The sequence below is a fragment of the Orcinus orca genome, chromosome 10 (genome assembly GCF_937001465.1).
Source record: "Orcinus orca chromosome 10, mOrcOrc1.1, whole genome shotgun sequence".
Lineage (NCBI taxonomy): Eukaryota > Metazoa > Chordata > Mammalia > Artiodactyla > Delphinidae > Orcinus > Orcinus orca.
In genome coordinates this window covers 75,492,710-75,511,374 of record NC_064568.1, presented here as the reverse complement: position 1 = coordinate 75,511,374, position 18,665 = coordinate 75,492,710, and the positions used below count along the sequence as shown (strand labels likewise).

General features: G+C 37.4%; 1 protein-coding gene across 5 annotated transcripts in view; it reads left to right on the top strand.

The window, feature by feature from the left end:
- SUPT3H (SPT3 homolog, SAGA and STAGA complex component) overlaps positions 1-18,665 on the top strand; it is a 449,999-nt gene that overhangs the window by 341,028 nt on the left and 90,306 nt on the right. For all 5 annotated transcript variants that reach the window (XM_049716348.1, XM_033423889.2, XM_004267521.3 and 2 more), the window contains one exon: positions 1,933-2,043. In XM_049716348.1, the coding sequence (XP_049572305.1) occupies positions 1,933-2,043 (111 nt within the window). The remainder of the gene's footprint in view (positions 1-1,932; positions 2,044-18,665) is intronic.

Below are 18,665 nucleotides of genomic sequence, written 5' to 3'. Positions count from 1 at the left end.
AAGTGAGGGGTTAAGATAACTTAATCCTTGTTATTGTGGGCATAGCTGATATGTTATTTAGGGTATTGTTGGAATGAAATTGAGAAAGATAGCCTAGAGTAAATTCCTATCTGGCTTATTTCAAATCTTGTTAAAATAATAAAAATAATCAAGATCTGTTTTGTTTTATATTTTAAGTCTTATTTCAGGTTCAGCTTGGATAATTAGCTGATGCTCTTCATAGGAATTTTTACAATTATTTTACTAGTTTATAATAGAAGAAGCACAAAAAGTATATTTAAAAGGTACAGAAGGATATACAATGAAAAATATTTCCTCTAACCCATGTCCTCCAGACACCCACCTATACTACAAGAGATAAGCACTGTTACTGATTTTTGGGGTACCTTTGTGGAAATATTCTAAGCTTAAATGAGCATATAATGTTCAGCTTTTTTTAAAAAAACAGCTGGTTAACATAGTTATCCAATTGGTCACCTAGTATTTTTTCAAACAGTGTATCTTAGAGATACCTCCACAGGAATGTGTATGGGACTGCTTCATGCTTTTTGGTGTTGCTGTGGTTTCTGTTGCACTGAATGAATGTATCATAATTGACTTCATTGTTCTCTCGTTGATGAACATTTGCTTCATGAATTCAGATAGCACAGCGGTGAATATCTACCTATCCATCTATCTATCTATCTATTATTTTGTACCGTGTAATGTGTCCGTAGGATAAATTCTTAGAGGTGAAATTATTGCGTCAAAAAGGGTTGTGTTTTTTCATTTTGATAAGATTTGCCAAATTGCTATCCCTAGAGGTTGTACTAGATATACTCCTATAAGGAATTCTGAGAGTGGTACCTCTAGACCAGAGTTATAGTAACACACAGGCTACTATTTCTTTCTCTTGATTCTTTAATGTTGATGACCTGGCATCTGGTATCCACTGCACTTTTAAGTAAATTAGCTTATCATTTCAAGAACATGGAGGTTCCATTTTTAATGTAAATAATAGCCTAATGTTGTTAATAGCTAACGTGTCAGGCACCGTTCTAAGTGGTTTACACATATCAACTCATTTAATTTTCACAGCAACCCTATAGAGCAATTATAATTATTATCTAGTTTACAGATGAGGAAACTAAAGTGCAGAGATATTACATAACTTGACAGAACTGGTAACTGATATGGCTGGGATCTGGACCCAGGTATTTGGGAAGCCAGAGCCTACAACTGAATCATGAGACTATAATGCCCCTATTTTATTTTTTTTAAATCATGTTGCAAACATTTCTTGAGTTGATATCCATAGTCTTATTGCAAATAATCTTTCTGTTTCTTGTGTTTCTTTGTACTTTCAAACCTGCCTTTTGCAGATGAGGCAGATTAAAATAGAAAGTTTTTGTTTTATTTTGTTTCTGCATGGAGGATACCTAGAAAACTAGGAACCAAGTTGAAATGATCTTTTATGACGGTCCACAGTATTATAAATAAATATATAGCAATTTTACATTTTTAATTTTAAAATTGATGACCCTCAAGTTATTTCAGAAATATGTCCAACAGGCTCCCAAGAAACATTTATAATAATAAATGTTTAAATGTTTTTTAAAAAAATAGTTTCCTGTGGTTCTTTCAGCAAGCCCCTATGACACTTTTCATCTGCACGCAAGTGGCTGTATTCTTCTGTACCTTGACATGTAGGCCTAGGTGAAATATTGGGGGCATAAAAATTGCATTTGGTTGGTCTGCTAGGAAGGGGTCATGTAAAAGTCATCTTTGATTTGTTAATGGAATTTTTTTTTAGATGTAGTATATGGCAGCAATGATGTGCATCCTAAGGGAAAAAACCGTCCATTTTATGAAAGTTTATTTTCATATTTTATACACTGTAGTTCTGTTGTGTGTTTTTGATTTAGTAACAATTTATGTGTTTTTCTGTCGCAGAGCACTGCGGCCTGTGGTGTTGAGGCTCACAGCGATGCCATCCAGCCCTGCCACATCAGAGAGGCCGTTCGACGCTACGGCCACAAGATTGGCCCCCTTTCCCCATTCACAGTACGTAATAACAGAGTTATAAAAAGTTATATTTATAATCTGAAAGAATTTTGATTTTCAAGTGGTCAAATGAAGCAGCAGTGGAATTGTTGAAAGCAATTTGTGGTGACTGTAATTTTGTTGTATAAAAGTGGCATAATTCTCTTGGGAAATAAAAGTTAGTCATTTCTGTCTCTTTTTGGAAGGACAACTTTTTTTCTACAAAATATTATTTTCTTTCAATTACAAATTATGCTTTTTTTGTTGGGGCTTATATTTTCTATTTTTTAAAGCTTAGGTTTATAAAACTTTTTTTGTCAAATTATATGTATCCAAATATTGCTAGAAACACTTTATATTTTAAAATTGGTTAGATTGGCAATACCACTTCTATCAGATGTTCTGCTCCTAAACATACTTTGAGTTGGAAGAAGAAGAAATGATTTCTTTACTGGCTTTGAAGTAGGCTGAAAGGCAGACAGTCTTCCACATCTTCAAATGGTTTTAAAGCTTATAATCAAGGTTTGTTTTGTTTTTTTTTTAATGGAGAATTAAAGACTTTATATTTCAACAGCCTAAAGAAAGTGTGTGTATCCATGTGTGTGTGTCTGTGTGTGTGTGTGTGTTTTAATTAAGTGCTCATCTTGTGGCCCTTTTTAAAAAAATCTTTATTCATGTCAGTATAACTTTCTCCAAGTCCTTCTCTGTTTATAAGGAATTGGTTTGATTTTCAGAAAGTTAGGTTTGATTTATGACTAACGAACAGTAGAATTTACCATTTGTTTGTTTTTTTGTTTTTTTTTTAATTTTTTTGTCTGCATTGGGTCTCAGTTGCTGCACACGGGCTTTCTCTAGTTGCAGCGAACGGGGGCTACTCTTCGTTGTGGTGTGCGGGCTTCTCATTGCAGTGGCTTCTCTTGTTGTGGAGCATGGGCTCTAGGCACACGGACTTCCTTAGTTGTGGCTCACGGGCTCTAGAGCGCAGGCTCAGTAATTGTGGCACATGGGCTTAGTTGCTCCACGGCATGTGGGATCTTCCCGGACCAGGGCTCGAACCCGTGTCCCCTGCGTTGGCAGGCGGATTCTCAACCACTGCGCCACCAGGGAAGCCCTGTTAGGTTTTTTTTTGGACTCACATCTGCTTTAACATACTAAAGCAGAATATATATGTATAATATTACACATACATATGTACATAAAATAATATGTGTTTTTTCCGAAGAGTGGATTTTACTATTATCTGTTGATAGGAGTCATGAGTTCTTCTAAATTATAACATCTCCTTTTTTCTTATGTTTCAGTTAAAGAGAATGCTTTCTTACCATTCTTTGTTTTCATTGTTATTGTTAATTGTATGCATTCTCCGTGTGACAGCAAGAATGTGTCAAAGCTTTTTATATATGTCTCTAGAAGCTTTTTGTAATGGTGACAATTATTTTTACTTCTGACTAATATCTTAAATTTGTCATATATTATAAGAACGTGATTTATCTTATTTATATTAATCATATGTTGCTGATTAAGCAATATATCCTTTTGCATGAATGGTTTTAGATTATTACAATTGAAAACAATGAAATCAATATCTCTTGTTTTATTTTTTCCTACATGACAGGTGAGGCTATTTAAAGCAATAAGCCAAAAGAGATGAAATTTAGAAAAATATGAGATGATTGGAAGAATTTAAGAACCAACTGAAGTTGAAAGAACCAATTTATAACAAAGGATTAAAAATATCAAATCCATAGATACGAGCCAAATAATGACTAATAGGCTGAGGCAGTGGAGCAGAGAGAGAAGAAAAAGACAGAGTCGATAATATCTAGACGTAGTTAAAGGGTAGCAAGGGGAAACAGGATTTTTGAGAAATAACCTAAAATGATAACTAAAAGTAATGGATAAAATTAAATAAAGGAAAATATATCTAATGTAAGGGGAAAATCTAATCATGAAGTCTGTGATGTTTCCTCAAAAGGAAGTGGTGGCAGTGGTAGCTGTTTAATTCTTCAAGTTTTTTTATTTTTAAAAAGACTGGACAGATCACTTGAGAACCATCGTGGTTGATGACGTGTGTGTATGTGTGTGTGTGTGTATGTGTGTGTGTGTGTGTGTGTGTACATGTGTATTCATTCTTCCATGTCTAACCTGATGCTCTATTACTCATGTATTATTGCTTTTATAATCTAAGATTGTAGTATATGGTCAGGAAATATACTTGAAATATTCAGAATATATATATTCAGATATAGTTTAAGCTAATTTTTGTCTAACAAACATATAACCAATATGGTTTTTAAAACTAATAATGCAATTTTAAAATGCTTAGTTTAAATAGATCTGGAAAATAGAACAAATAAGCCATGGTCTTGAAGGTTCACTTAGCTGCTACCAGAGCAGACGAGCAAAATCAACAGCAGATGCGAAAGAACTCCACCACAGAAGGACACTGAGTTTTCATCACTCCTCGGAAAGGACCCACCTTGAAAGGTCTACTCCATTACCTGGAGTTATAAGAATTTGCCCAGCCTACAGGGCCGAATATACCTATTCCATTTTATGTCATGAGTAGTAGGATGAGGCAGACACAGTTTCTTGGTATATATTACAATACTTAAATCTGCCTTTTAAAGTTAAAAATTCTCTTTAAAGTAGAATAGATTTGCAGACTGTGTATGTTAACAGTGTGAACACCCGTCCTGGATCCCTCCTACCTTCAGTGCTAAAAGGAGGTGCTCCTGATGCTGGGGAGATGCTGATGCTGAGTTCCCTGGTGCCCACTCCCTGAGACGATACTTTATGCTGCACTGGGGGCACTTTGCTTCCTAGGCTTTGAGCTGCGGCTCCTGAGAGGAGGCATGTGGGCTGTGTCTATAGCAATCATAGACTGAGACTGAATTTTTATACAGAAAGGCTGAACTAACTTACCTCCAGTATAAAATTTCCTTTGTAAACTAAAATGGCCATGAATAACTAGTTTACATTTTTGAAACAGAGATTTTGTCTTTGCAGCATTTCATTCTAAATCTCAAGTGCTTGTCTAATGTATATATAAATGAGATGTCTAATTTAGAATATCTGTAACTTGATTGATATATAGCTAATTCCCAATAATTTGAAATTGATTTGGAGAATTAAAATGACTGAACCGGTAGGTTACATGGCAGCTGAATTCCAACATCAATCAATAAGCCAAGAAAAATTTGCTTTTGGTGAGGCGTCATTCTGTCTTCTACTGTATGACTTTCGATGATCAAATTCAGGAATACAATTTATTGTATAAAGAATTGTAAGTGAGTTCTTCCCCTTGGGAATTAGTTGAAATGATAGAAGAAAGGAATAATTAAAGCCACATTAGGTGGAGGGGAGAAAAGAGTACAAACAATGCTTTGCACTGAGTAGCTGCTGGAGTAGAGAGAGAAGGGGACTCATGGCGGAAACATCAGTTTCCTGCCACTCATATGAGGACTATGGAGACACTTATAAACTACCCATCCCCACTCAACCAATTATAACTATGCTGTCTTTGGCATGTTGGTTTTAATCGATGGCTTATTTCTTTTCTGTGTTCTTATTTATTCTTAATCCTATGCAGAAGATCAGAAGAGAGTATCATACCTAGAAGATTAAAGTAATTTTCCTGACATTAAGCTCTTCATTAGATTTTTTTGCAACTGTTCCCACCCCTGTATTCCTGATCTTCCATATACACATGCTAAAGAACATTTAAAGAGACTAGTTTACCTTTTGCTTATTATTTATTTTTTCCTAAATAATGCTGAAAATCGCTTCAGTCTGTAATGTGTAGTCATTACTTTAGAGTACTTATGCAAACTGGGGGTGTCCTACGTCATTTTGATGCTTGTCATCTTATCTTGTCCTTTTACTCATCGTGGTTGGCGTTACGTGAGGTTATATTGTGTGGTGATTAAGACTGTTGATTCTAGAGCCAAATTGCCCAGATTCAGATCCCAGCTCTGCACCTACTAGCAAAGTAGCGTAAGGAAGTTTCTTAACCTGTCTCTGGTAGAATAGAACCTACCTCATGATAGAATCCAACGAGTACTATGAACTTGAGTGGTAAGCTCTTAATGTATTATATTAATAATAGTGGAAGTCATCATAGCACTAGTAGCTGTAGTATATTTTCTAAAAGGTTTGGATAAGGATACCAACGGACTAAAGTAGAAACCATTCCCCCCCCCACCAACCACACAGACATACAAACAAACACAGAGGCCTCACTTTGTAATGCTAGAAGAAACTGAAACTCGAATTATAATGTGATTTCTTTACAGACCTACAATTTATACCATTAAAACTTAAGTACTATTTAAAGATTATTGTTCCTGGGAATAAATTAATGTTCATTTTCACTTTTTGAATTAATCGTGGTTGAGGAGCTTTAACGGATTTTTTTTATCACCACTGTCATGTTACAAAATAAGGTCTCGGCAACTGAGTGTACATAGTTGCCACTGGCTTTCTGCACACTAGCTCCCGTGGGATAGAAGTCTAAGGAACAAACGGCGCGGCCTCAGATTCATAAAGCTGCATCACATTCAGTTTATACGAATTTATGTATTTGTGTAAGTTACTAGAAAAGGTTTTCAGAGACTGATGTGTATATCAAAGTTGGTGATAATTTTTTAAACATTAATTATTACCGGCCTCATTTTTCTCAGTTTTTAAAATTTCCTCATTTTACTGATTATGAAAGTAATGCTAGGATGTTAGAAAATTAAGAAAATATAGAAAAATAAAGGATAAACTAAAACTTACATTAAAAAGAGCTTCAGGGCCCAAAAAAAACGTTTAGCGAAAGCTTTAAATGAATTGTCCTATCAGACAGTTAACTGGTATTTAATTGTTTTAATTGAATTTAATTATTGAACTGAAGAGTATTTTCTTGCAGCCTAAAAATTCAAATGCTTTTGGTAATGGTTTTTTTAAAAAAAATTCTTATAATTATGTGGGTCTAGAAGGAAGAAGCATTTAAAAATTTTGAGAATGAAGTAGACTTTTATAGTTAGAGCATTTTGTTTTTTCTCTCAGAGAAAATACCCCCAAAGAGTAACCCAGTGGACTGTGTTGTCCATCATGAAAAAGATGGTCAGACATGTGTTTTATCTGGATCCTTGCTGTGTACAAGCAGTGGGTGGTGCCCATGGTTACCTACTCTGAAGCCCAATCCCAGCACTCAGCGAGAAGTGCTGGAAATGGCTGATAGAAAACCAGGTCTATAATTTTGAAAGCCAGAGAAAGCAAACTGTGTACACCAAATGGGATGACATAATCCCGTGTGTAATGCCTAAATATATTTTAGTTTCTCCTGAGTGATATTCACAGTAGAAAAATATCTCACCCCCCCTAAGCTTACATATTATCAGGTGTCTTTCTATTGAAGTAGAATAGCAAAACAATAAAATATCTCATTTAAGCATGGTCATTCATCTAAATGGTACCTTAAATGCATCCCTAGAAGTGAGTGGCTTCAAAATACACTCAACTGTATTAAATTGTGAGACAGCTGGCTAAGACTTGAGAAAATCAGTTAAACTCAGTCTCAGAGATGCTTTGCCTTGTACCCAGTGGCACCTTGTAAGTGAATGCCGGGGATGACCCTGGAATCCAGCCTCCTGACTCTCAGCTGACTGCTCTTCCACTGTGGCCATTTAGCTTGATGTATATATGTCTATTAGGGGTGCTAGGGATGCTCTCATATCGTTGGTCCTTCAGAAGTGTTCACAATAGACAAATAAGGATCAAAATAAAAAATTTCCTTTAAGAATCCCTCACATTAAACTTTTCAAAACGAAAATGGCATAGCAGATTGCTTTGACTATTTTGATCTAGAATTTCACATTCATGAATAATTCTTATGTCTTGAGTGTATTAGATTTTGTCTGCATTTTATGTGTTCAACCTGGAAAATTAAATGTCACAAAATATTAGAGTACTTTTCAAATGTAAATACCAAGTAGAAACTGGGTATGAATTCTTAAATATTTTTTAAGAATTTTGTTTTTTACTGGAAGTAAGAATTTCTCAATAAATTTTTTGGAAGTACTAAGTCTATCGTTATAGGTTGGAACCGAGTACTTTTTCATAGTTATGGGCCACTGGTTCTCAGAAAAAAATTAACGTGGTATATTTATCATATAAGAATACCCTAAAAGTGGGCCTTCTCTAGAAAAAAATGTAAATATTGTAATTTAGTTGTTTTTAATTTTAAAATAAGGTGGGGCGGAAATTACAGTTACAAAACTTATTCTGTCAAATTACATAAAATAACAGTTTCCCTAGGTCATAAACAGTTGAGTATCAGAAATTTTATATGGTTCAACTAACACAGTGTTCAATTTAGAATTAGGGATAGAATGTTTGAAATGTGGTAATAAAAACATTAGAAGAATTTGGGAGAGAAAATCATTAGAATCCGAGAAAAGTGTTGGGTGATCAAATAACAACTTATATAATATTTTTAAAGAAACTTTTCACCTGCATTGTGTTATTCTTATAAGACAGCAAGATGAGTGTTGTTATCCCCACTTTGTAGATGAGAAAACGGATATTTAGAGAAAAATCAAGTAACCAGCTGAAGGTTACATTGTAAGTGCCAGAGCTCTATCTGTGGACAGGAGCTAAATACTCTGTGGTCGACTGGGGCCACAGGCTTCAATGAATTCTCACTAATCCTCCTCATTAAACTCCATCTTTGCAGACTGGCCTCTATTCTTAACTGTTTAAGCAATCTTATCCTGAAAATGTGAGATAGCATTTCCTAAACTACATTGCGTAGAAGACAAGTGTTGCAAGAGGTATTAAACCTCCATAAGAGAAGTGTTTCTTTATCAAATATTCCAGCAACTCTGTACGTAGAAGATCCACTCTTAAAATCTCATTCAATACGAATAGTGAAGGTGTTTGAAAATCAAAGTTATGATGTAATGTTATATTCATCACAGTATCTACTTTATTTCCATATTGTATTTTATTTACTCACTTCTCTTTATTTGAGAAGTTTTCACTCACAGATACAGCAGTTTTTAATAACGATCTACACAGACCTCCAATAGTCTTGGCTCAAAAGAGAAATAGTAAGAATTTTTTTTGCTCAAAAGTTGTTTCACTAACAGTATCTAACAAGTGCTCACATTTTTAAACTGATAATGTTTAAAGGGAGTCAATATATGGATTTCTTATCCAGTATATAACTCTTCATGGTTTTCTGGAAATAGTTTTAAGGTATCTTAAAAACACTATAAGCTATTCAAAGATGTCATAAAGAAAATCTCAGTCACCTGAAAAACCTTCCCTGAAAAATACTTGTTTAAAGTTTCAGGGTCATGTTTATTTTGCTTTGCCTGTGGAATCCAAATTTGCTGAATTCATTACTGATACTTTTTTCTGCTGTTGTAAGCACAGCATCATAATTCTGTGTTGGCATAATCATGTTGCATTGTAAAACTGTTTAGTTAATGCTTTTTAATCATCAGGCAGAATGCAGGGAGAAGGGGAGAGAGATCTTATGTCATTTGAACTTTCTGCAGCAACACCTTAAATTGGGACAGTGAATTTGTTTACAAAGAGTTATCCAGTTCCATTTTAAAAAATTATGATGTTATTAACAGCTGGTTTGTCTCTTCAGTAAACAGGGACTATTCAAACACATCTTGCTTTTTTCTGCCTTCACTTTTATATCAGCAGTAAAGACCTCACATTCAGTTCAGCATGGGCTACACACTCTAAGGTGACGTACTCACTTGCACAGTTTTACATAGAGGATTTATTTGGGCTGCTTTAAATACCAAACAACAAAACTAACAGGCCAGAATTCCAAGACATAATTTCCTAAACAACAAAACATTTACAGGAAGTTCAATATAAAACAGAAGATGACAGAACCTTTATTTCGAGTAGCACAAAAAGTTGGAAATGGACATTCTCGTCAAACATCTATGAGGCCCCTAAAAGTCCTGCAGAGAATCCTAGAATTTTCAGGAATATAATTTGAAAAGGAGACAATCAGTGTTCTCTAATGGGGGACATGAATTTGAAGTTGTTCAAGAAGGTAACATATCTCTATGCATTGTAAACGGCAGGCTGTATCATGGAGAACAGAGGAATTTGAACATGAGTACAAGGAAAGGAGTAGTTGACAACTAAGAGAAACTTTTTGAGCAAAATATTCTAAAAGGACCACATCTTGAGATTTGAATGTGTTATTATGGTTTCTAGGTTTTTGCAGTCTTCTGAGGGAATGAAGATAGAATAGAGAAATATTTTGAGTGACTCCCGAAAGGAAATTGTTTTTTCTTAAAAAAAAAAAAAAAATCACAGGACTCTTTTAACTCACAAATTCATGAAAGCAGCAAGAAGATTAGTTGGGAGGAACTAAACTAAGCTGAGATATTTCTAAACTTAAAAATTATGCTCTGCAAATGGCAAGAAATTTTCCTTTTAAGTCTATAAATAAGATTGTAAACACTGAGTTAGACATAAACTCAATACATTACATTGGTCAGGTTCACCTAGCAAAAATACCATTTAAATTTTTCAATTAACATTTTATATCTAAACTAGATGAATATTAGAAAAGAACACAATGGTTTTATTGGGATAGATTCTTTATTAACCATTGCCAGAAACATCTAACAGTCATAAGCATGTTTTGTTTAAGTGAAACATTTGGGTACTGTTTTATTGATAGTGTGACAAAAAGTCCCTCCAAACAGCCATGATGAGAGCCTGTTGAACTGGAGATGATTTACTTTTTGATGATTTCTTAAATAGTGTTATACACTTTAGTCACACAAATATAATCATTGAACTGTCATTTAATTTACTGATGTAGTTGCAGAGTTAATCCTACAACATAATAAGTGGATTGTTTTAAGTGGAAAGTTTACACCTTCCAAAAACGAAATTGATACCTAGCTGTTATTGTGCCCAACATATATTTAAGGCTGTATCCAAGGTAGGAAAAAAAACGCAGGAAAAAAATAATTATGCCTTGTTTTCCTGACGGGTGTTTTAATTATGATTTGATTTAAACCAAATCCCCTTGGCTCTGTATGTGCAGATCAAATATTCCACTCCCACACACCACCTCTGCATGACCCCAAGCTGTGAGAGGAGAAAATTCATAGCCCATATGTCAGTCAGATGTTAATTCTTGCCCTGGCACCTGGATAGGCTCTCCCACCTGACTGGAGTGCATTTGCAGTTCTGGGCATATACCCAAAATGCGGAGTAGGCTCTCCAGATCTGGAAATACTTTGGCTGATTAGTTGGCAGAGGTCACGCGGGCAGAGCCCAGTGTCAGTGTCTGAATTTGCCCAGGTGCATTCAAGGTGACAGTTGGGCAGCTGTGCCGCTGCTGGAAATACCAGGGAAGGAGTATCTGAGTTGCCTCTCAGGCTCCTGAAGCTCACAGCCTGGCCCACAGGTTCCTGTCGATTCCAATGCAAACACTTGTGCAGGTTTTATAGTTTCCAGGAGAGAAGTTAGAGACTATATTTCTGGCTCCGATTTAATTCTACATTCCTGATCTAACCTAAAACACCCACGCCCGTATTCTGGACTAATTAGGTAAGAGCCTAATAAGTAAATAAGTTATAGTTGACAACATTGCTCATTGAAGCAAACTTTTGGTGTTTAAAAAAGCGGGGGAGGGGATGGTGGGGGAGAAGAGGAGAAAAAAGAGAGGAGAGGAGAGGAGGAAGAAAACCAGCCTAGGCTCCACACTGTGCTTTTCTCTGAAGCCACTGTCTAAAGAAGACAGCATTAGGGATTGATCCTCATGTGGGTAAACTAACTACACTTCCGTTTTTGGTGGCAGCAGTATCTTTCACCCACACAACCAGCTCACAAAGGATTAAGAGAAAAAATGAATAAGGAGGCAAGGCAAGACCATACTGCTCCAAGTCAGTCTGTCCCCTGCAGCTGCCGAAAAACCGTGCAAAGTACCTGCCTTCCTGAGAGATGGAGACACCCTTCACATACAAAGGACAGCACTTGCTTTCTGAGGTTGGACTAGGTAATGACAGTCCATGTGGCCGAATCCTCATTGGTAAGATTGAAGTAGACATGATTTAGAAGTGGAAGGACGGTGGTGACATCCCTACGTGGCCTAAGATCCTTATAGCTCTGGTATCTCCGTTTATTAATTCAATGAACAATTGCCAAGCGTTGTTTTAGAAATCTGTTGAAAGGGGGCTATGGGATATGGAGATGAGTAGCTGGGTGTTCCGGTCTAGTGAAGGAGATGTGTGTATAAGCACTGCCGTGTGGTTGGCACTGTAACTGCGGGGGGGGGGGGGGGGGGGGGGCGGGACACAGTGCCTCTGGCGCAGGGGAGACCGAGATCTGCCTGAGGAAGTCAAGGAAGCTTCCTCAGATCACTGACGTTTGAACTGAGTTTACGAGACAGAGGTGAGGGAAATGAGTGAGAACTGCGAAAAAATAATTCAGGCAGAAAGAAGAGGGGGGGAAATGCAGGAAAGCAGAGTGGCTGTTTGGGCCAAGGTGAGGAACCGAGGAGTCCACTGAGGGGAGGTGAAGCATCAAAGGGAGGCTGATGACAATGTGAGCGGGACTTGGAGTCACGTGGCCTTCATGACGCAGGCCAGCAGTTATCTAACCGTGCTCCGCAGAAACCCGGACTTACTTTACAGGTATTCTGCAAAATAATAAAGAGTTTTCCCTAATTAATACAGATCAATTTTTATCTCTGATAAATACTGAGTTTTCAGTAAGATGTAGTTTGGAAAATTTCTTTTTAAACAACGGATACGGTCATCAAGGAGTGATTTTAGAGTTTTTGAACAAGGGATTGATATGAACAAATTTGTATTCTAAAAAAATAACTCAGCTGATGGGATGGAGGAGGGACTGGAGTTAGGAGATGTAATTGGCAGAGCGATCAGTCGGGTGGCCGCCGCAGTATTGCAGGCAAGAGGGCAGAAAAGCCTCTGTTGAGGCGGTGATGTTGAGACCAGAGAAGATGGAATGTATTCAAGTGATACTTGGCATAAAGAATAAGTAGAACAAGATCCTGAACGAAAGACGAATAGTAGATGACAAGTTGGTAATTTGGGTCAATGCATAAAACAGATAATTAGAAGTAGTCTCAAGAATAAATTCATTACTCAGATGCTTACAGAGAATTTGCATGAAGTTTAAAGATTCAACAAGAGAACTAATTTCAAGAGGACTTCCTTGGGGGAAGGGGGGAAAGCTCAATGCATAGTTCAGCTGAACCTAAAAAAGGAAACAAACACAGACATTCTAGCTTTCTGTTTGAACTTCTGGGAGTGTTTAGATATATGACCAGAAAGTCCCACAAATTATTATGCTGTTTGGATGAGCAAATTGACTTTCTAATCCATTAATGAATTTGGTCACGCATTCCTGAAAGATGACTATAAGCTAGGCAGATTTTGAAAATATTTTCATCATTAAAGCCATGCCTCCAATAGCTTTGTGCTGGTGTAAGTTCCAAAGCATCGTTTTTCTAAACTTTGATTAGTGGCTTTCATCTCTGTGTGAACCCAGTATCTCTTCCCCACTCCACCCCCAAAAAAAGAAACTCTAAGGGAAGTAATGGGAGCAGCACTGACTCAGTCACCAGATTTCGGAGGACTGATGAAATGATATGTCATTAGCATTTTCCCCTTGTTTTAACAGAAATCCAGTCTTACTGATGGTAGTGATGCTTCCAAATGGAGACGCGCTATGCGCAGTTCATCCTCACCCTACACTCCCTCCTCAACAACACGTCCATCTGTTAGAAGCACAGTCTCAATTTCAGACTTTCTGCCCTTCCCTGCTATGACTCCCTCCTTCAGATTTATGAAAGAAAACATTTCTTTCTGTGAAAGGTTTTTGTACACCCGCATCTGGAAGTGTTTATTTCAGTGGCATGTAAGCTATCTGTGGATTTAGTTAGCACCAGACCCCCTTTTGTGTACTCCTGACTTAAAAATTTTATAAATGATCTTATTGAATTTGCGCCAGCGTACACGTGGTTTGGCTGATTGCTGCGTATATCCTTTACCTGCCAGTCACCTTTGATTTATGCTCCTTCTGCTAAGCTTTTACTTTCCAAAAATGGTGCCACTGAACTGTCCTCTAAATCATCTTACTGGTTAAATTACTCCAAGACGAGCTGGTATGTTTGGGGTTGCCTACAGACAGATGAATTTATGTTTTTCTGCCCTTACCCACTTCTAGTAAAGCCACTTATAGAGGAGGATTGGGCATGTTATGTCATCGATCTCTTTATTCCAAATGAATACCATCTGAAACACTGTGCCAAGACCAAAGTGACAAAGAAGTGTTCTTTAGCATCCCCTTCTGTTCTGAGACCTTCTTTTACACATAAGTCTGTGCCTTGAGCTGAATCTGATGTGAGGACTTTTCATTGCTCAGAGAAGGGGAAATAAAGTCTCTCAAACAAAATAAGTAAACTTCATCAGAAAGACTGAGACTTTGTAAAGTCTTTTGTTAACTTGTGAGTTTTATGATGTTTCCTGGAGAAAAGCAGGTGGCTTGGCAGTTATTTTAAATGTTGGCTATTTGTGGTAGTGGTTTCGAGGGGTTTCGTGTTTCTGAAGAGACATCCTGAAAAGCTAATTCTTAAGAGTGTTTGACAAAATGATGCATCATTTTGAACTAATTTTCCAGGAGTTCTTTGGTCACTGAACATGCCGTTTAACTTGATCTTGCAGGTTACCAGCTATCACCACAGGGGGTAACCTTAATACTTACGGTGAATTTGCTGACTAGGAAGCCAGTACTGTGCTGACAGAGCAAAGCAATACTGATAGAATTTTTAAAATAGCTTTTAGACATGCAAATATCTCACTTAAGAAAGCTTTGCAAAGAGCTGCTCTTTTTCTGTTCCATGTGGTGATAGGGGAGTATTTTTAAATTTCATGATTGTACTTGAAATGATGTGGAAGCATTTCAAATACTTGGATTACACAGATCTCAGTGTCATAGTTCACAAACTACTGGAAGCAAAGGGTAGAGCTTCTAGGCTACTTTGCCGTGGTCCCACCAAGCCTGGAGGTATTTATTCCAAAACACTCAGGAGTCTTCATTTATACTTCTAAAACTTTGGGCGGGGCTCCCTGTCTTCTGCCAAGGTGAAAGATGTCTCAGGAGTATGTCAGTCACATTTGCACAGCTTAGTCAGTCATCCTCCTGGCGTGCTTTTCAGAGACGTGGGGGACTGCGGTTGTTAGGAAATCAGCACCAGATATGTGAGCAATGTCTTTCCATTAACATGTCACTTTGATTAAAAAATATACATGTGTGTATATATAGTGTTTTAGATAGGTATAATTTATATATGTATGTGTATGTATACACATACACACATATATAGTCTCATTTAAAAAGATTGTCTTGGGACTTCCCTGGTGGTGCAGTGGTTAAGATTCACCCTGCCAGTGCAGGGGACACGGGTTCGAGCCCTAGTCCGGGAAGATATCACATGCCGCAGAGCAACTTAAGCCTGTGCACAACTACTGAGCCTGCTCTCTAGAGCCTGCGAGCCACAACTACTGAAGCCCGCGCGCCTAGAGCCTGTGCTCTGCAACAAGAGAAGGCACAGCAATGAGAAGCCCGCGCACCGCAATGAAGAGTAGCCCCCGCTCGCCGCAGCTAGAGAAAGCCCACGCACAGCAGCGAAGACCCAACGCAGCCAAAAGTAAATAAATAAATTTATTTTAAAAATATAAATAAAAAGATTGTCTTCTAAGGGTGTTAAATGTATGATATCATTTAATCGTTACAACAACCTAGAAGATAGCATGATTATTAGTATCCTAAATAAATAAATATTAAAAGATTGTTTTAAATGAACCGGAAATTTCACTGATGCTGTTTCATGTAAATCACTGTTTAACATTCTACTGTCTTTGATGGTTAGAGTCAGATGACTTGCCTGAGCCTCAGTTTAATCATTCGTAAAATATAAGCGATTTTTAGCAAATATCAATATTTAGTAATAACACTTGAAAGCTCCTAGCACTGTGCCTAAAATATAGAACATGAAAATGCAAACACAGTGTTTTCTTTTAAAATGATTATCATCTGAACAAAACTCGAGTAGAGATGACAAGGCTAGTTTCCCAACAGTGCCCTTCTGAGAACTGCAGAGGGAGGCCCAGTCTGATATGTGAGTTTGGGGTGGAGACCCACACCCACTGATTGGCTTTCTTTGTAGCCTTCAGAGAATTCCTACTGTTTTTGTGTCCAGTTGCACATGTATAAAATGGGTAATAACGTGTTCTTTATAGTTTCAGAGTACCTTGAGATTCATGACCGCTGGACTCCTTTCCTGCCCCATATTTCTGCCCTTGTGTGGGCAAACAGGCCCATGCTGAGGACCATTTTACTTCCGGTGGTGGTGGCATTACTGACCACCTATGGGAAGTGAGGCTTAGATGCAGAAAGAGTATGGTAAAAAGATGAAAAGCTACAGAAATTGTGGGTTGCAAAAAGTGACTGCCAAAAGCTTTTCCAGGAATGAGAGCTTAGAGAGGTTGGAAGATTTAGATTGAAAGGAAAGAATCAAATGTATAGCACATTGCAAACTGATTTTAATTATGTTTCCAACTTGAGGATCAGGGAAGGACCCTTACCTAGAAAAGTTCCTACTCCTGCTTTCACTGATTCCTAAACTTCTACTAGGAGAGTCATTGACTTCTCTTAAAAATATATTTTGTATCCATGTGAAGATTTAACTTCAGATATCTAGGTGAAAGGATTCATAATTCAACAAAATTGTTTGGTGATGATACTTTAGGTTTAGTAACCAGTATGGTCTTGGTGCGTTCTCTCAGTCCATTTCGGTAGGATCTTATTTAAGTTATTCAAGATAAATGAGAATTTATACTGTTTCCAAAACCCTCCTAAATATTTAGCTGTGAAATCTCTATTCCCAGGTTATTCCAGTATCTAATGCTTACACACTTTTCTTCCAACTTAAATTGAAAATTTTTCTCTATTTCTCCTTCGTGGAAAGAGAAATACTATAATATAATATGAACAAACTCTCTGAGGCCCTTTCTAATTTTGGTAGCAGTATTTCTCACACTTGCTTGGAAGAATTTTGTCACTGTCTCCACTTTAATCTCGAGACAGCTTCTGTACACCCATACTTTTAGAGGTTGGGGTCTAGAGGAGGAAACCTTTCCAGACTTGCAAAGATCTAAGCCCAGGGAGCTCCTGGTGATTCAGGGCGTGGTAGAAAGAGTCAAGTCCCATCTCTTTCTTATTTCCTTGACTCTCTCTGAAATGTTTTCTCCTTTAGAGCCAAATTCTAAACTTTGACCCACTTTCCTCCAAGATACTTTGTATTTCCCAGTCTGATCAAAACCTACTGAGGACCTATCCGCAGTAGACCAAGCGACCATGTTTTAACCATCTTGTATCTCCCTCAGTAAAGTACAATGCTTTTTGCTTAATTGGAGCTCAGCATAAAAGAAGGATATATGGATGGACAGATGGACGAAATGATGGTCTGAAGAGAGAACAACCTTCCAATGGACAAAGTCCAATCTTAATCTCCCTGATCAGTTTTAGGCCCCCTGAACTTGGTATAGCCTATAAATGTGGATACTCCACTACCTTTGATTAAACAGTTTATAGATCACTGCAGGGCAGTAAAAAGAATAATATGGTTGCTTCATTATTACTATCCAGCATTAATCATTGATTCCTCTGGAATCTAAGGCAAAATAATGCCCAAGTTATCTCATCAGCAGTATCTATTTTAAAATTAATTTGTTCGATGGGTAGTTATGTACCAGTCATATTGAAGAATTCTTAGGTATTGGGAAAGTGTGAAGCTCAGCTCCTAGCATCATGTTGGAGCCATAATCAGAGCTAACATACACCTGTTTAATTGATTGACCTTTGCACTCTGCACCTTGATCAGCAATGAGGAACAAAGCTCCACATAACCAATAAGAAGGAGTTTTGCTGTCGGTCGTAAGGCTGCAAGGATTTTCTTTTAACATCACTCTTCAGTCATTTTGCAGAGTGGTTTTAGGAAATTAGATAATATATATAAAACATCCAGTCCTCACAGTTGTTATTTTTTATCACAGAAGCTAATCTTGTTTACATAATTGTTATTTTTTTTAATTTATTTACTATTTTTGGCTGCATTGGGTCTTCGTTGCTGCGCGCGGGCTTTCTCTAGTTGTGGAGAGCGGGGGCTGCTCTTTGTTGCTGTGTGTAGGCTTCTCATTGCAGTGGCTTCTCTTTGTTGTGGAGCAGGGGCTCTAGAGCACAGGCTCGGCAGCCGTGGCACACAGGCCCAGTCGCTCCGCGGCATGTGGGATCCTCCTGGACCAGGGCTCAAACCCATGTCCCCTGCATTGGCAGGCGGATTCTTAAGCACCGCGCCACCAGGGAAGCCCTACATAATTGTTCTTGATGGCAAGATTTATATATATATATATATATATATATATATCTCCAGGAAAGCAATGCCCAATTATTGGGCTCTAGAAGTAGCCTTGTTATAGAAAATTCTTCTTTGTAGATGAAGTCAGATTTTACTGGTATGGCTATTTTATGAGCTATTAAACTGATAACATTTAAGGAGGACTAAAGTTGATAGT